This window comes from Grammomys surdaster, unplaced genomic scaffold (assembly GCF_004785775.1).
Source record: "Grammomys surdaster isolate TR1022 unplaced genomic scaffold, NIH_TR_1.0 217, whole genome shotgun sequence".
Taxonomy (NCBI): Eukaryota; Metazoa; Chordata; class Mammalia; order Rodentia; family Muridae; genus Grammomys; species Grammomys surdaster.
In genome coordinates this window covers 601,511-619,239 of record NW_021604662.1, presented here as the reverse complement: position 1 = coordinate 619,239, position 17,729 = coordinate 601,511, and the positions used below count along the sequence as shown (strand labels likewise).

At 39.7% G+C, this 17,729-nt stretch overlaps 1 protein-coding gene across 3 annotated transcripts in view; it reads left to right on the top strand.

Annotated features, from left to right (window-relative positions):
* Positions 1–3,528: 3,528 nt before the first annotated feature.
* The window catches only part of Adgrg2 (adhesion G protein-coupled receptor G2), a 61,398-nt gene continuing 47,197 nt past the window's right edge, over positions 3,529–17,729 (top strand). For 2 of the 3 annotated variants that reach the window (XM_028772682.1, XM_028772681.1), the window contains exon 1: positions 3,544–3,661. In XM_028772682.1, coding sequence (XP_028628515.1) covers positions 3,544–3,661 — 118 coding nt within the window. Of the gene's footprint in view, positions 3,662–17,729 lie in introns of all 3 variants that reach the window. The other variant, XM_028772680.1, reaches the window with a different exon arrangement.

Genomic DNA, 17,729 nt, shown 5'->3' with positions numbered 1-17,729 from the left:
AATTGAGTATTTTAAACACCAATTTTTCCTCTTCACTATTTAGAAAGCTTGATGTATCATTTCCAGTTTCTCTGCCCATGTTCTCCTTTTCCGCTATCACCATACACTAAGTGAAAATCCAGGCCCTATTCTACCACTGAAGTGACTCTCCCAATTCCTGCCATTTCTATTTTTTAATAATTTATATAGTTATTGTAAGCATTGATAGTTGAGCATGCTGTCTCTAATTATAGCTACTTGGAAGACTGAGACAGGATGATCATTTGACCTCAGGAGCTCATGACCAGTCCAGGCAACATAACAAGACCTAGTACCCATCCCCAAAACATCCAACATATCAACTCAACTTTTTCATATTTAAAGAAGTAATACCTTTAGCCTCATCTAGGATAAATTTGAGGTCCTTTGAAGACTTTAATTTTAAATTTTTATTTTTTGTCTCTACATTATTTCATGTATCTTATCTATGTGGTAGATACACACCTAGATACATATCTATGCATATATATCCCCAGTACTGAAAATAAGTTACACATACACACACATCCTGTGGGTTTTTATGGGAGGTTATTTTTTTGAGACAGGATCCCATAAAGCCTAGGAAAGCCTTAAGCTCACTATGTCACCATGTGGCCAAGGATGATTTGAACTTGTGATTCTCCTCCCTCCACTTCCCAAGTGCTGAGATTACTCTTATGTGTTTTCATGCCCATATCTTAGGAATGTATACTAACCACCTTCTTTATGTGTCTTTGTTTCTTCTTGCATCTTAAGTTTAATATATTTTCCCTGGATATGTATTTTAAGATTGATTGTGAGGACTCATTTTTGGTGGGAAGCAGGCAAAGAAACAGAAAAACAGTTTTTGTCTATTTGAAAATGTCTTCATTTTGTTCCCATTCACAAAATGTATTTTCACTTGGAATAAAATGATCCCTCCACACATTGCAGACAATATTACACTGTCTGGTGGCTTCTGAGAAGAGAAATGCCAATGTAACTGTTGCTCCTTTGAAATGTAGTGACCTTATTTTCTCAAGTCATTGTCAAGGCGTTTTTTTGAAAATCTTGTTTTCTCCAGTTTCATTATGAGGTGGTTAGGTGTAGATCTCTTTTTATTTGCTTGTTATAATTGCAATTCTGTGGGCTTCTTGAATCTGTGTTAATGTTTTTCTACCAGTTTGGACTCTTAGTCCTAATATTGAATTTCCTTCTCCTCTCTTCATTGACTTTTATTAAGTCTATTTTGGCCTTCTGGTTCTCTTCTCCATAACTCTGTACTTTTCTTTCACACTTCACATCTGAAACCCAAGTAAGTTTGCCTCACTCGTCCTCGCTGTTTATGTTACCTTCCTGGCTTCCTACTAATCTTCCATTTTGGCTAGATATATTTAATATTTTATTCATGATTTCAGCAGAAAATCAGTGTAAATAACCTAGCTCAGCCTATTCCTATGATACAGGAGAGATTTGTGTGTGTTTTATGAGAGATTTGCCAGATGATGTTCTTTTACCAGAATTCAGATAGAAATTAAATTGTGCTAGCTATCACTCATGGTTTCCCATTTCCTCTTTTAATTCTGAATGCTTTGGAAGTTGATCAACCAAAATCAATCATATTTTTCCTGTAAATGCTTGCTTTGTCCACACTAAAGACCTCTTCAGTAGCTCCCTTTTAAATGTCCTTTTGTGCTAGACTTCTAAGCCAACACTTAGGACTTGGGGTAAATATCTTAAAAGAATGGGGTTTTCTAGAAGATCCTTGTTATATCTTGTTACACAGGGCAAAGTATTACTTACTGCATATCTCATAGCTGTTATGCTATAATTAAATTAAAATAGTTAATCAGGGATTACAAAATAGTCCTCACTCAGGACTGCCATAAATTACTTCTCTTTAATTCTTCTTTACCTATATGAAAATAAATTTCCCACATTAAATCATACAATTTATGAATTTTAAAAATATAAGCCCTCTTTTGAAGGCAGGGTCACTTCATGGTCTACGAAATTATCATGCCCTATAATGAAAGACTCATTGTCCTGGTGCTGTCTTAAGTAGTAAATGACAGGATTCTATTTTCCCCCTTTGGTTTTTTGAATCAAGGTTTCTCTGTATAGCCCTGGCTGTTGTGCAACTCGTTCTGTAGACCAGGCTGGCCTCAAACTCAGAGGTTCACCTGCCTCTGCCTCCAGAGAGCTGGGATTAAAGGCGTGCGCCACCACACCTGAATGACAGGATTCTTGAAGATAGCCAACTTTACCTGGAGACTGAGACAACAGTGGTTTTTCTGTTTCTCTTTTGTCCCTCATCACTTTAATCCCTGCACTACCTGACCTCACACAAACTAGAAAAATATAAAAAGATTTGATGAATGACTGGGTGAATAAAAGAATGAAGAGTGCAGCCAACATTTGTAAAGTACTCTTCGTACCAGTCCCTGGTCAGAGAGCTCTCCGTTACACATTGAAGTAGTTCTATCCGGTTAATGTCATTATCTCAGTTTGCTAAATGGCACATTTGACTATTGAAGTGCCTTGCCCAGTGACCCTGACATTACATGGCAGAACTGGGAGCTTTGAACCAATTTTTTCTTGCCTTCACCATGGCGTGTGCACACACTATCTCCAGTTTGTAGAGCTGTGGTAGTACCTAGATTCATTGGGTACTTTGGCCAAGAGTTCTGCTAGCTGGGACTATAAAGCCTGGTCATAGTAGCTTCTCATCTGGCTGTATAGAAGTGTACTTACCATGTCTCACCATCTCCTTCTTGTTCCTGAGCCTATGAATGTGTTGCTGACTTCTTCCTCTCTCAGTTTCCCTTGTCAGCCTCAGCAGGGTGACATAGTCTTAGCACTTTCAATTTTCCTCATGTTCTGAGCTCTCTCCAAGTCTGAGCCCTGTCTCGCCTACATATATTGCTTCTAGTTACCTCCAATTCAGACCTGATGTCTTACTTGGTACATATTGATTGGGAATAGATAAGTGAATGGCAAATGACTCTTTTAAAGTAGAATCAGATAGAAACTTTGCATGTAAAACTGTTGCCATATTGACTATTAGAAATGTAAACAACGATGATGTAATAAGTCATAGTAAGGAAGAAATGCAGTGTAGCTTTCCTTTAATAGTATAAGAAATAAAAGAGGTAGATCATTTAGAGGTGTCCGTGAGGCTGGATTGTTAACATTGTAACCAGCTTTATATAGTGGTCATTATGTCTGAGATACTTTAGTTGTTAGTTTAGTCTTTTGATATTCTGCATGTATTTTTCCATATGTATACAAGGACTGCCATGTTTATAATTTTAAATATAATGTCTTAGTGGGTGAGCCTCCCTTGATAAACCTGCGTTTTTTGTTTTCATAGCCAGTGCTCACCTGGCATTGCTAATTCTCTGCAGGCACAAGAAAGTTTTAACTGTGGTACTACTAAGAAGGCAGCCTTGAGGTAGTCTTACTTAATGAATCACCTTTGAGTCATTACTATGTTGAGATTATGACAGCTGTAATGATCTGCTGTCCCTCTTATTTTCTTCCAGGATGCTTTTCTGTGGTGGGCAGTGTAGCCCTGTTGGCAGACCTGAAGAGGCTTTCTTGATATACAAGATATTCATTATCATCATTTGTTTTCATGTCATTCTCGTTACCTCCCTGAAAGGTAAGGTGACAATTTTCCTCTCTTCCTTCACACGGTTATTGTTGTGTGTGTGCTTATGACAGGTGGCAGTATATGCCATGGCACATGTTAGGAAGAACTTTGTGGTTCTCTCCTTCCACCTCTATGTAGGTTTTAGGGATCAAACTCTGGTCATGTTGCTTGAAAAGCAAATGCCTTTAACCACTGAGCCATCTTGCTGACCTTTCCTTCATTTTCTTATGTCTATCTTTTTTGGTGTGTGTTTTGAGTGTGTGTGTGTGTGTGTGTGTGTATTTAATAGCTATTATCCTTTACATTTGTTTATTTGTATGTATGTGTGTATTTGTGTGCTTAAGCGTGTGTGTGTGTGTGTGTGTGTATGTTTGTGTATGTGTTCAGAGAACAACTTATCTGTTATGAGACATTTTTCTCTCCTTCCACCATATGAGTTCCAGAGGCTGAACTCAGGTTGTAAGACTTGCCTTCACTTGCCAGCCCCAGCAGTTACCACTTTTAAATACACCGTTTTTGCTATTAAGTACAATTATAGTTTTGGTGCAACTATCACCACTATCCATTTCCAAAATATTTTCGTCATCCAACTTACTATGTGTTGATCCCCACTATAACCTCTATTATTTTAGTTAGTATACATTTGCCTCTTCCAAGTACCTCGCATAAGTGGAAACATAGAATATTTATCCTTTTGTGTTTGGTTGTTTTCATTTAACAGCTTTTCAATGACCATCTATGTTGTAGTTATATATATCAAGATTTCATTCATTTTTAAAGGCTACATATATTCTATTGTATGTATATGTGGCACATTGTGTTTATCCATTCATCTTTTCTTGGATACTTTGCTTGTTTGTCTTTCAGCTACTGTGAATAATGCTGCTATGAGCCTAGGCAAGCAAACATCTGACTCCCTGCTCTCATTTCTTTGGGGTGTACACCTAGGGTTAGATATGCAGAGTTCATTTGTATTCTTTGAGGACCTGCCAGCCTGCTTTTTGTAGTGGCTATACATTTCACATTCCTACAGTCAAAGCACAGGGATTACAGTTTCTCCACATCCTTGACAACACTTACTGTTTTCTTTTGTTTGGATGGTAAGAATGAAGTAACATCTTACTGTGGTTTTGATTTGTATTTCCTTAGTGATTAGTGAGATCAACATCGTTGGGGGGTACTTATTAGCCATTTTATCTCTTATTTGGAGAAATAGCTATTCATATCATTTTCCTATTTAAAAAGTGTATTTTTAAGTTGTTGACTTTTAGAGATTTTTTTATATGCTATGGATATCATAGACAATATGATTGGCAAATATCTTTTATTTTCATTCTCCATAGAATTCTTTCATGAATATAAGTTTTTAATCTCAATGAGTATATAAATATTAATATTAAATTAATTTTAATATATTTTACCTTCATTGTCTATAATTTAGTATCAAATCTAAGAAACTCCCTTTGCCAAATCCAATGTCAGGAAGATTCCCCACTATGTTTTCTTCTAACAATTTTATAGCCTTAACTCATAATTAAACCAACTTTGATTCCCTGAGAGCTATTTTTGTGCCTGTAACTATTCCATTTTTCTATTATCATTTGTTGAAGAGGATAGCTGTTTTTCTTTTGAACAGTCTTAACACCTTTGTCCAAAATCCTGTTATCAAATGTACGAGGATTTATTTTGGTGTTTGTCTTGAATAGTATCAACTAGAAGGCATTTCCGTATAGAGATTAAAAGAGAATGTTGTCATATGAAGTACATATTTTTTTTTCTGGAAAGGAGGTGTCTTTGGGAGCTTATGAAAAATTGTGGCCATCATCCTTGCCAGTATTTAATATGTGTTGTTTCAAATTTGGCTCATAGTGGGGCAGAATTATAATTCAAACTCAGGCCCTTATAAACCACAAAGTTTACATGTGTACTCTGTATATAACATTTCTTTCTATGCTGGCTCAAACTTACTATATTGCCAAAAGTGACTCCTGATTTTCTGGCATCCACCTCCCAAGTGCTGAGATTACAGTTGTATACTCCCATGCCTGGCTTGCCTATAGCTATCTTAAGCCCTCTGCTATCTGAGACTCCTTTGCTTGCCACCTGTGCATCTATACAGTAAAAATAAACAGTGGTAGAGCCCTTAATGATGAGAGTCCCTGCATATAGGTTGGTTCAGATTATCCAGATACCTCAGAGCACATCTCCCACTGAAGAGCAGAGGGATGAGAAGTTCAAGGCAAGCCAGAGTTATATAGGACCCTGCTGTCCCCAAACAAGAAAGTTCTGTTTTCCTCATCCCTTGGCAGGACAGTGCTGAATTAAGCTCGTCATTGTCTCCTAGAGTTCCGCAGTTGGATTATGGGCTCCTGCCCATAGTAGTCATCTGCTCCTTAATGTCCCCATTTTTTGCTTCCCTCCCTGTTTCACTCAAATGTTCCCTCCCTCAACTTATCCAGGTCACCTTCTCACGTCTGCTTGGAGACACATTCCCCTCCAACAATCAGCCAAATACTCCTTCCTCTATCAAGCTGAAAAAGAGATCTCACAAATCTCTTTCTCCAACGTTCCCTTCTCTCTTTATCCCTCCTTCTGATCAGTGCAACCTGGAATTATGTTGACCATGAACTTCTGGTACACTCTCGGTCTTTTGGTGCATCTTAAGTGCCAAGTGGGAAAGGAGAATGAAAGGATATCGGGTAGATGAAAGCAGGGAAAACTAATGCAGACTTGGAGTCTGCTCTGAGCCTAGCCTTCCTAGTGCTTTGTAAACATTATCTCCTTTATCTCTCACCCAAACTCTTCATGGTAGGTAGTTTTTTTTAACCCCAGTTTATGGATGGAAAAATTGAGCATTGAAGAAATTAAGTCATTTGTTCAGAGTCACGAGACTATGAAGATTTCCCATCAGACTCTGGATCTGATACCATATACCCTCAACCAGGCTGCTTGGGGCAGTAAGTGTTTGAGGCTAGAGTTAAATGTGTCACTGGGACCTGGAGAGGAAGAAAGAGAACACTAGGGTTACTAGAAAGGAGTGGCACCCCAGCTCTAGGATGCAAACACAGTAGCTTCACCCTGGAAGCCTGAGAGATGACTCATTAGCTCTTGTCAGCAGGGAGAGGTGGGTCTGACACTCTTGTGAGGCCACCAGCCAGCAAAGAGAAGCCTCAGAGTTTAACACATCCGGTTGTCTAACTAGATGACATTTGCGAGAGCCATTTCATTCTATTGGAAGCCCAAATCAGTTCTGGTGGGTCACTATTCATCCCCATTCCCTGTTCTCCAATCCTGTGCTAATGCCTTGCTTCTTTTTAGTGTTTGAAGGAGGTTCTCCTTTTAGGTACAACTGTTCTATTTTCCAGAGGGTGGATGACATAATAGCGGAAGATGGTTATAATTTCATTCCTGCCAAATTGTCTTGGAAACAATTACACATTTGAAACAGCTTGGTGATCTCATAAGCTATAACCCCCAACTTTCTCTCCGGGCTGGGTCTAGAGATCTCCCAGTGCTGCAGATATTTCCAGTGATAAGTTACAATTTTCCTTCTCTAGTCCTTGCTGTCTTTCTTCTTACCTTCTTACACTTGATTCTCCAGTGTCCATTCTTCCTTGCAGGAAAGATGGTAAGGAAGCAGTAGGTAGGCTGAAACAATGGCCCCTGTCTTCTTTGGCATGCTCCTCTACTGTCAAACCCAGTGTCACGCTCCTTACTCTATGTCTACCTTTTGCTTGTAAAACTGAAATTATGAGTTTCACTGTGGCATTGATCAGGTAGATGTTCAGCTAATCTCACAACTCCAAATTCTAGCCAGTACTCAGGCATGGAGTCACTTCTGTTGGGCTGTGATTCTCCCTAGAAGGTAAAATGATGACAAGGAATTCTAGAGCTTCTGAATAGATTATAGGGAGCACTGATAGCAGAGGACATTCTACCCTATTTTTCACCTAAACTCCCATCAGGACTCCTTGAAGGGTTTATATGATAAGCTGGAGTGGCAGTTGTCCCTGACTCTGTTGCCTGCCTGTGGATCCCATTCCACTAACTGGACTTGCCTTGCCTGCCCTTGGTGGGATAGGATGTGCCTGGTCCTTCAGTGACTTGATGTACCAGGGTGGATTGGTACCCACAGGGGGCCTCCTCCTCCTCAGAGAAGAAAGGGAGAGGAGGATGGGGTGAGAGGCAAAGAGAAGCTCAGAGATGCTCTCCCCAAGTCTCTCTCAGGTCTTGTGTTATGGGAAGGGATTCTAAATGGCCCTTGTGTTCCCAGTGGGCAGCTATATTGAGGGCCACAAGCAGGGACAGGACAGCAAAGATTATGGCATGAAAATCCCAGGAAGACACCAGCTGAAGGATGTAATAGATCCTTGGTGTTTAGAGCTAAGAGACTTATCCAAGGTTAGGTAGGATTCTAAGCAAAAAGGCCATGGGCCCATTAGGTGCAGCCTTCAGCATTAGGTGTCAATTAGATACTGAGTGTAAGCATGATGATTATTTTTTTTAATGCTGTGACAAAATATGAGAGAGAGAGGACTAGGTTTATTTTTATTTTTCTTTTTTGTTTTTTGGGTTTTATTTTTGTTTTGTTTTGTTGACTCATAGTTGTCCATTATGGCTGAGAAGTCGTGGCAGTGGGAGGTTGAGGCAGCTGCTCACATTGGACCCATAATCAAGAAACCGATATGACTGCTACTGTCTGGCTTCCTTTCTCCTTTTTATTTACTCTAAGACCCTAACCTCTCAAATGGTGCTGGTTACATGTAAGGTGCCTCTTTCTACCCCAACTAACCTGATTTAGAAACTCTCATAGACATGCTCAGATGTCTGGTTCCAAGGAGAGTGCAGATGTCATCGAGATGGCAGTCAAGATAGCCATCACATGGAGGAACGCTCCAGGATGAGAGCAACTTCTGCAGAGGCCATAGAGAACACCTTAATGAGCAGTAGATGAATTCACAGGTTCGAATGCCCTTTTCCTTGTGTCCGTTCCCAGCCTAGGTGCCATCTTGAGTATGAGAAAGAAATACAGGAGGAAAACAAAGATCTTGCATTTATTCAATTGACACTGAGATAACCATTTAGCACAGGGGAGACAAAGATACTTATTTGTACAGTGTTGGGAACTGAGCACAGAGCCATGAACATGGCATGGAGGTGCTTTGCTGCTAAGCTACATCGCTAGACCCAACAATTCAGTCATCAGATTTCAGGATCCCTCTTTGCCTGTGTAATAAAAGCTCCACAAACAAGGTAAACAATTCTAGACATCAATGGAAGTTCAGCATTTTTGTTTGTCTATTGTAGCCATAGATTCTACAACTCAATTATGTCTACTAACTTTAAAGCACTCTAAAAGTCACATATAGTCACCTCTTAAGATATACCCATACTATATATTAGGAATTATTGAAGATCATTATCATATCCTGAATTGGACTCTTCCTTCTGGTTTCATTTATTCGGGTGTTTGAGGGTAAGGATATCTCTTGATTGTGTCTAGTATATAGTAAGTACCCAGTTAGCCCTAGTTAGTGGTTGGAATTGATTTGTGCCTATAAAGCTTGCAGATATTCGTTTTTCTTTTAATATTTTTAAAATTTATTCTTCTCTCATACATTACATCCCAGCTGCAATTTCCCCTCCTTCCACTCCTCCCAGTACTCTCCATACCTTCCCACTCCTCCAGATCCACTCCTCTATTTCCCTTTAGAAAAGAACAGGCCTTCCAGAGTTATCAACCAAACATGGTATAACAAATTACAATAAGACTGGGCACAAACCCAAATAGAACTTTTTTTTCCAATGTTTTGAGACAGAGTTTTTCTCTAGTCCTAGCTGTCCTGGAACTCACTCATAGACCAGGCTGCCCTTGAAATCAGAGATCCATCTGCCAGTATGTCCTGAGTGCTGGGATTAAAGGCATGTGCCATTGCCCAGCTGGCTTAGAGATATTCTAAAGCATGGGCCTTTCCTTGGAACTCATATATTATCAGTGTTACAGTCTGAATCCAGTGAGTCCCAGTAGAACACATGCTACCTCTTCAAACTTACATAGATTTCAGTGAGGAAGCAGTACATTGCCAAGGATTCCTATTGATAGATATGATTTCCCTCCTCATAGCATGCATGAGCTCACCTGATGGCCCATTAAGATTAACAGTCTGACGCTGAGTTTATCTGCCCAGTCTTTAGATGCTCAGCTCCCTATTTCATTGTCCTGGATTTCGGGGAGCCTTGAGTTCTGCCTTGGACACAATGTCATTCCGAGAATTATGTGTGACGTCTGAGTGGCTCATTACCTAACCCAGGTTCTCAAACTTGGCTGTTCCATGGAATCAGCTAGAGATTTTTTTTAAAGAAAGCCTGCCACCTGTACCTATGTCCCAAGATCCTCATGCCATTGGTCAGGGTACATAACCTGAGCACCAGACTTCTTTAACATGACCTAAATGATTCTAGCAGGACCTGGAGTGTCTTATCTCTGTGATCCAATCTGAAGGATGACTCCTATTCAACTGTGAAAGTGAAAACATTTCAAAGTCTTTTTCTTTAGACTGTGATGAAGATCAACTCTCGGCTTTTGTTCATGCTAAGCAAGTGCTCTACAACTGCCCTGTGTCTCCAGCCCCAAAGCCATATAATGTTTTTTTAAATAAAGATGTGTTTTTAACATGCACAAATTTTAAAGGTGGTTAAAGTTACAATGAGGCCAACAAATCTCTTGGCTTCAAACTTGGTAAAACATTTAGTGTGGCTTGTGCTGGCTGGTAAAGGCCTGGTCCTTTGTGGAAGTCTCAGTGTCTGTAAAATCTAGAACTCATAGTACTAAATGTTGACAACAATAGCAGGAACAACATGATTGCACTCCTCTGGGTCTTCAGGATTTACAAAATACCTTGCTGTATGTTATCTCCCTGAGGTAGAGAAACTTCTATTAATCCTCACTTTGCAAAAGAGAAGATGGGAGTGGGAGTTTAAGCTAGGAAACAACTGGGTAGGTTGCTTCAACAAGAAAGCAACAAAACCAAGATCTAGAAAGAAGCTCCCTAAAACTCTGTGCATGCCAGACAGCCAGAAGTGCTTATTTGGGGCTGGGACAGTTTGAGTCACTTCCAAGTTCACACAGCTGAATAGTGGAAGTGTAAGGACTCTAGAACTTGTGTTCTTAACCTCTTCCCCAGTGTTTACTCACTGAGGCTCATTAACATGGTTTTTATATGACTTTCTCATGATTCATTCTGGGATGGGTTTAAACTCCCTCCTTCCCCAAAGCACTGGGTAGAGATTAAGAGAGGCCCTAAGGAATGAAAGCCACAGTAGCACTGATTTTAGCTACTAGGGATTATGCTAATGTTCCAGGGAAGCGTATCAGTAAAATATACCTTGATAGTGGTACATCATTAGTTCATTTAGCAAGATATCTCATATGAATAAGATCATAAGCCCATGAAAACACTCCACCAAGGTATGTTATAGATGCTTTACCAATGATGTTATGGCCATCATGTTTAGTCCTTTCCGTGGTGTCTTGTTTGGTCCATACCCCTTCTTCTGTTTTTCTTTTAAAAATTCAACTTCTTTTATGGGACTATAATATTCAGTAAAGTATCAAATTACATTTTTATTGCAAGGAGAAAAATGAAAATACAGGATGGACATGACCGTTGCTTCAAGAAGTAATTTTAAATGGCTTATGGTGGTGTTACTAATTGGATGGATAAGAACTGGCCACGCAGCTTCATTGCCTTCCAACTACATGAACATTTTTGCTTATTGTTAATATGAAATATGTTTTGTCATTAATCAAAGCCAGATTGACAGTACCACTAACAAATTCTGTCTTGGAGGGGTATGAGCAGAAGACAATGAGTTTGACTTACTGAGGAATTTTTAGTTTTAAGGTGGAAACTGAGGCCAGAGACTTTGCTTTGTTTCTTCCTATAACTTCAGCACCTGACACAAGTAGGCCTTCAAAGTTTAGAATTCAAAATAAAATAGTAGGACATACCTGCTATTTCTTCAACTTGAATTAGGTAGTGTTCTTATGCATATTCTAACCGAACATTAGAGACAAGATGAAGATGTTCCATAGTTAGACTAGAAGTCATATAACGCAATTCATGGAAGAAACATCACTATGTCTTGAATACTCTCTATAAATTACTGATATCACAATATTTTCACAAAGGAGAAAATTTCCACTTTATTATATAAAGGTTATTTGAGATTGGATATTCAAAGTGGATAAGAAGTACCATTAAAACAACAACAACAAACCAAACCAAACAAAAAACACTGCTCTTGGGAGGCAAAGGCAGGAGGATCTCTGAGTTCGAGGCCAACCTGTTCTATAGAGTGAGTTCCAGGATAGCCAGGGCTACACAGAGAAACCCTGTCTCAATGCCTACCCCCACTCAAAAAAACACCAAGGTAAACTAAATTATGAATGTGTTTGCGATGATGTTGTGATCATCATGTTTAGATTTTTGCATGGTATCCTTTTGGTCCATAGGAAAAGTCGTTAGGACAGAAACTGCCAATTTACAAAGGCCCAGAGGCCTGATAAAGGTCTTCCACCCATAAGTACAGCAGCAAGAATTAAGGGTTAAATGTGGCATCAAAAAAAAGGGTAACAATAAAAATGCAACTTTTCCAACTAAGTAGGCTTTTTTCTTTCTCTTAATCAAGAATTAATTTCAACCTTTCTTAGTGGGTTTTACCAGCACAGAGTTGTTGACAGATCAGGCTCATTATATGGTAGTCTTGCTCTGGAGGGTCCTGGAAGAACCATAGTTTGGTTGTTTGCTGCCAACTAAGCTGGGAGGGTGAATCACAAAGAAAGGGAAATTCATATTCAGGCTGGAAATAGAAAGGTCTCCTTCTGTTCACACTGATTGCTTGAACTTGTCACTGTCATGACAAAGAATAAGAGAGAAATGATGGTTGGGGACAATGATTTTGCCATTAATCTCATCTCATCAGTAGTTTAATGGGTATTGATTATTGAATAGTACCCTCTCTAAATGTTTTTAAAAATATTCTAATTAAAATAAAATTACTTCACTTTCTCCTCTCCCTTTCCTCCCTCTAGCCCCTCCCATACTCCCCACTTTCAAGTTGATAGCCTCTTTTTCTTTGGTTGTTATTGTTACATGTCTATGTAACAATACACACACATATGTACAAATACATAAATATAACCTACTGAGTCCCTTTTTGCTAATTGTATATGATTTCCCAGGCTGGTCCCTCTGTGTTGGACAATAAAGGTGTTTACCCCTGGGGTGGGTAGGCTAATTCTCTTTCTCTCAGTACTTGTTAGTTACCCATAGTCCGTTGTTTAGGGTGGGACCCACAGTTACCCCATCCACATTAGCATGTCCATTGATATTGCTGTTGTTCTAGTCTTGTATATACAGCTGTTTCTAAGAAAGACCCTCTCGCGGCAAACAACGGAGTTTCTGGTATTCTGGATCTCAGGATCTTTCTGCTCCTTCTTCCTCAATGTTCCCTGAGCCATAGATACAGGATTGTAATGTAGATGTGTCAATTGGGGCTAAACTTCACATAATCTCTTGATATCTATTTTGTGTCCCGTGTAGTTTTCTGTGGTCTCCATTTGCTGCAAATAGGGGCTTTTTAGGTGAGGGGTGGTAGCTACACTTACCTGTGGGTATCGGGATGAGATTTAGGATGTAGTTAGGAACTATGCTGTGTTAGCAGAGCAGTGGTAGTAGATTCTAACAGCTGTAGCCTCATGAGCCTCAGAAACCTGCCTAGGTTTCCAGTACCAGGGATGATTTCCCTCCTGCTGAATGGGCCTTAAGTCCATTAGACAACTGCTGGTCACTACCAACTTGTGAGTGCCACTTACTGCACCTTTATGTATGTCCTGCCATGCTGGTCACTGTTGTGGTTCATAGGCATTGCAGCTGGGTAGGACTGTTTAATAGCTTCCCTCCCTTGGCAGCTTACATAGTGTTCTCTGGTACCATGGAAACTAGACCACAGGAAGGAGGGTTTCAAGTCAGATCCAGCTTGAATAATTCCTGTGTAGTGTATTCAACAATAAGGACCCACCTTTAAACCTTGAGAGTCAACCAAGGGCTACATCAATGATCTGTATTGTTTAGGGAGTCACCTGACCAACCATTTGGAAGGAGGTTTCTCATGCTTGGTATGGGGGCTTTGCTAGTCTATGGTTTTGTTTTTGTTTTTGTTTTTGTTTTTGTTTTGTGGGAAGCAGCATTATCAGCCCAAATGGCTTAACTTCCTTTAAGATATCACTTTCCCTGGGTGGTAGCACACACCTTTAGTAATAGTGCTTGGGAGACAGAAACAGGGGGATCTCTGTGAGTTCCAGGACAGCCTGGTGTACAGGGTGAGTTCCTGGACAGCCTAATGCCATGCATAGAAATCCTGTCTTGAAAAACAAGAAACAAAAACAAACAATAAAAGATACCACTCTCTTTTCCTGATTGTCCCCTAGGTGGTGCTATCCACAGCAAATTTGGACTCTTCACGTTGAAGAAAGCAGGTCTTCTGTCAATCTGGGTCCCCCGAACAGTACCCTTTCCCTGACTCTTCCACCCTCAGCTCTCTCTTTGAGGTTGCTTATTCGATTTTATAAATGGAAAACAAACTTCTATTTCTTTAAGTCCCTGACTCACTCTGCCATTGAAGGTAGAGTGAAGTGAGACAGACATTCCTTCTTCCAAGGGATCATATAAAAATCCAAGTTCATATGCCCTAAGGAAAGTGTAGGCGTCTGTTAGGATCTTTACTAAGATACCCATTATCTGAACTAGAGTGTTTGAGTGTAGGAAGTTTCAACAAAGCCAACTACTTTTTTTTGTACCAAGCCAAATCAATGTGATGTTTACAGTGTGAACATAAAGGTAAGAGTTCTAGTCCTTGGATTTTCTGAGGGCAAATCTTAACCTCTGAGTTTAGCAAAGTGTTTAAACCTTGTGTTTGAGTTTCCTTTTCTGTAAAGGGGCAGTAGCTATCTCAGCTTTGTGACTTAACACATAGCAAACATCCCTGTAATACACCTGACTTGTGAGTAAATACAAGGCATTAGTGCTACAGGCCAGCACTGTCAGCTACCAATCTTTTTGTGATGATGAAGTGTTCTATACCTGTTTTATAGAACCTGTTCTACGCCTACTCAATGCTGTAGCCACCAGCCATATGTGACTGCTGAACGCTTCAACCTTCACTAGGGCAGTGGAGTTTGTTTTTTTTTATTGTATTTAATTAGTTTAAATTTTGCTTTTAGAAAAAAAATATACACGCTTATTTGGTACACTACATACAGAACAGGGGACATGGTCACAAGCAAAGAACCACTTGCCTAATTAATTTAAATTTAACTTGTCACATGAAGATGGTGGCTGCCATCTTGAAGAGCACAATTATAGACAATTTAATCCAATTGTCATAGAAATTTTCTGTTTCAAACTATATAAGCCAGTGTTAAATCACATAGGACAGCTAAGGCAGACACTCTCCCTCTCTCACGCTCTCTCCTGCAAGCTCCCTTCCCCAAGGAGTTTGCTATAGGGATTTGACTGAGTTAAACTATGTGGGGGTGGGGTGGGGTTGAAACTTTATGATGCTTCTCTCCTCACAGCTGGCACATGAACTGAATATTTAATAGAGCAAGCAGTTGGGAAGGGAGAATGAATGTACGACGGGAGAACAAGACCAACCAGAAGCCACGGGGTATGAACTGTAGGACATAGGAACCCAACTAATCTCATGTTGGTCTGTGTTGTCTTTTATCTTGGTAGTGTGGATGTCCCACAGAAATTAGACTGTTCAGCACAAAATTAAACACACATCTGGCAAGGAGCTGCACATCTGAAGGATCCAGGGGAAAGTGAAGCAATGGTAGGCCCGGCAGCTCCCTCATAGTAATCATATGAGGCCCACGATACTTGCCAGTGTGTGGGAGCTTTAGAATGGCTGATGTCTCATGTCTGCTCAGTTCTAGAGAGTAAAAGATGAGGCGGGTGGGCTAGTTATATGTGAAGCTGGAGGAAGAGCAAGAGTTGGGCCCTGGAGGATCAAGACTACATTTCACCCTCTTCCTATTGTGGTGAAAGCCCACCTAGAATGGCTGTTTTCTCCCCGGGAAGTTCCATCAGCTAAGAGCTAAAGTTTTCTTTGGCTATGTCATTATTAATCTTTTTAATAAATATGTTACATAAGAGTCCTTATTGAGCAGTGGGATGTGAGATGGTCATGGTTCAAGTAAACAAGCTTTGGATGTGCCAAATTAGAAATGCTTTTATTCATCTTTCTGCTTACGTAGTAAAGTCTGGAAAGGTGCTATCTGGAAGAGTGCTTATTGTCTCAGGTTCTGAAAAGCTGATATAATAACAAAATATTGTTTTGTTTACGGTTGCCATATGATAGTGCCTAAGTGTGGTGGCTTGTTTTTTAAACATCTCTCTGTGGAATAGTAATTCAATCTGGAGGAGTTTCAGCTGGGTAAAAAGTACTCACTCAAGGGGGCCTAGCTGTATTTTTTAAAGTCACTTCTGGAAGAGAAAGTCTTGTTCCCACCCAACTTAAGGGTTGGTGTGTTGGAAGACTCATTGGCATTGTCACAGCTTTAAGACAGCCAACTCACATTCAAAAACTTAACCCCTACCCCAGTGAACACTTCAGCAGCACCCAGATATGGCCTCTCATGATTTGGGTTCAGGTTTATTTATAAAGTAGTGTCAGGGAGCAGAGAGGGGACATTAAGCAAAGAGGAATAATCAAGTGTGGCGTTTTATTGAGGTTACCACTCTAGGCAGTTGGGGCTCACAATTGTGGGCTTTTAACACTGATTTTGGGCATGAATTTGGATGGACAGTTCAGCACACACTTGTAAGATGCGTTACATGATCTCTTCGTTGTGATCGTTAGACATAACTACTACTCTACACATCACATTCAGAGTAATAGTTATCCAAGAAGTACTTTCAAGTCTTTACAAATTCTGCCTAGATCGCTTTCCCGCATTCTCAGATTCATTCTCCGTCCTCTCGCTCTGATCCTTTGCAACGGTCTTCCAGCTAGGTTTAGCCAATGTGTATTAATGTAACAAAAACTGGAGTATAAAAAAAAAGGAACAAGTGTGTGTGTGTGTGTGTGTGTGTGTGTGTGTGTGTGTGTGTTTGGGTGTATATGTGTGATGTGTGTGTGTGTGTATGTGCATGCACAGATATGTGTGTACATTTCCTTCTCTGATTCACTTACTCATAGTGCCTGTGCCTCCTCCAGGATTCCCTTGTCACTGGAGAACCCCCATCTCTACATGGTTTCAGCTTCTGCTTCATGTCTCTTTCTCCAATCCTAGAAGATTATTCTAGACTTCTACCTTTCCACTGTTTCTCTGAGTTAATTTTCTCCTCTTGATCTACCTGTCATAAGTTCATAACTTGATTCTTGACTGATAGAAATTTATTTTGCAGTTATGTATGTATGTATGTATGTATGTATGTATGTATGTATGTTTGCATGTAAGTATTTTGATGCTAAGAATCAAACCCAGGGCCTTGAACATGGTAGGCAAGTACTCTATTATGATAAAGATTTCTTAATGATTTTGTCAGGTGAAACAAAGATTTCTTTGAATAGTTCTAAGACTCATGACACTGGCCTGGAGGATAATGGATAAAACAACAAGCTGGTTAGCATCTAATTGGGAAAATTAAAGCTATCCTATGCAATGGTTAGAATCTGCCCTCCCCCAGAAAAAAAATCTCACATTGACATTTACTTGCCTTTGTGATATTATTGAGAGGTAGAGAATTTGAAAGCTGATTGAGTCATGAGAGTCCCACCATTTTAAACGTATTAATATCATTCTCACAGGAGTTATCACTCTGTCTTGTGAGCCCACTTGCTTTTTTTATATGTACAACACAGCAGGAGGACCCTCACCAGATATAGTCTCTTGATTTTGTACTTCTCAGACCTCGGAACTGTGAATCAAATAAAAATGTTAAAAATACTTATTCATTTTATTTTATGTGTGAATGTTTTGCTTGTATACATGCATTTGACTATGAAT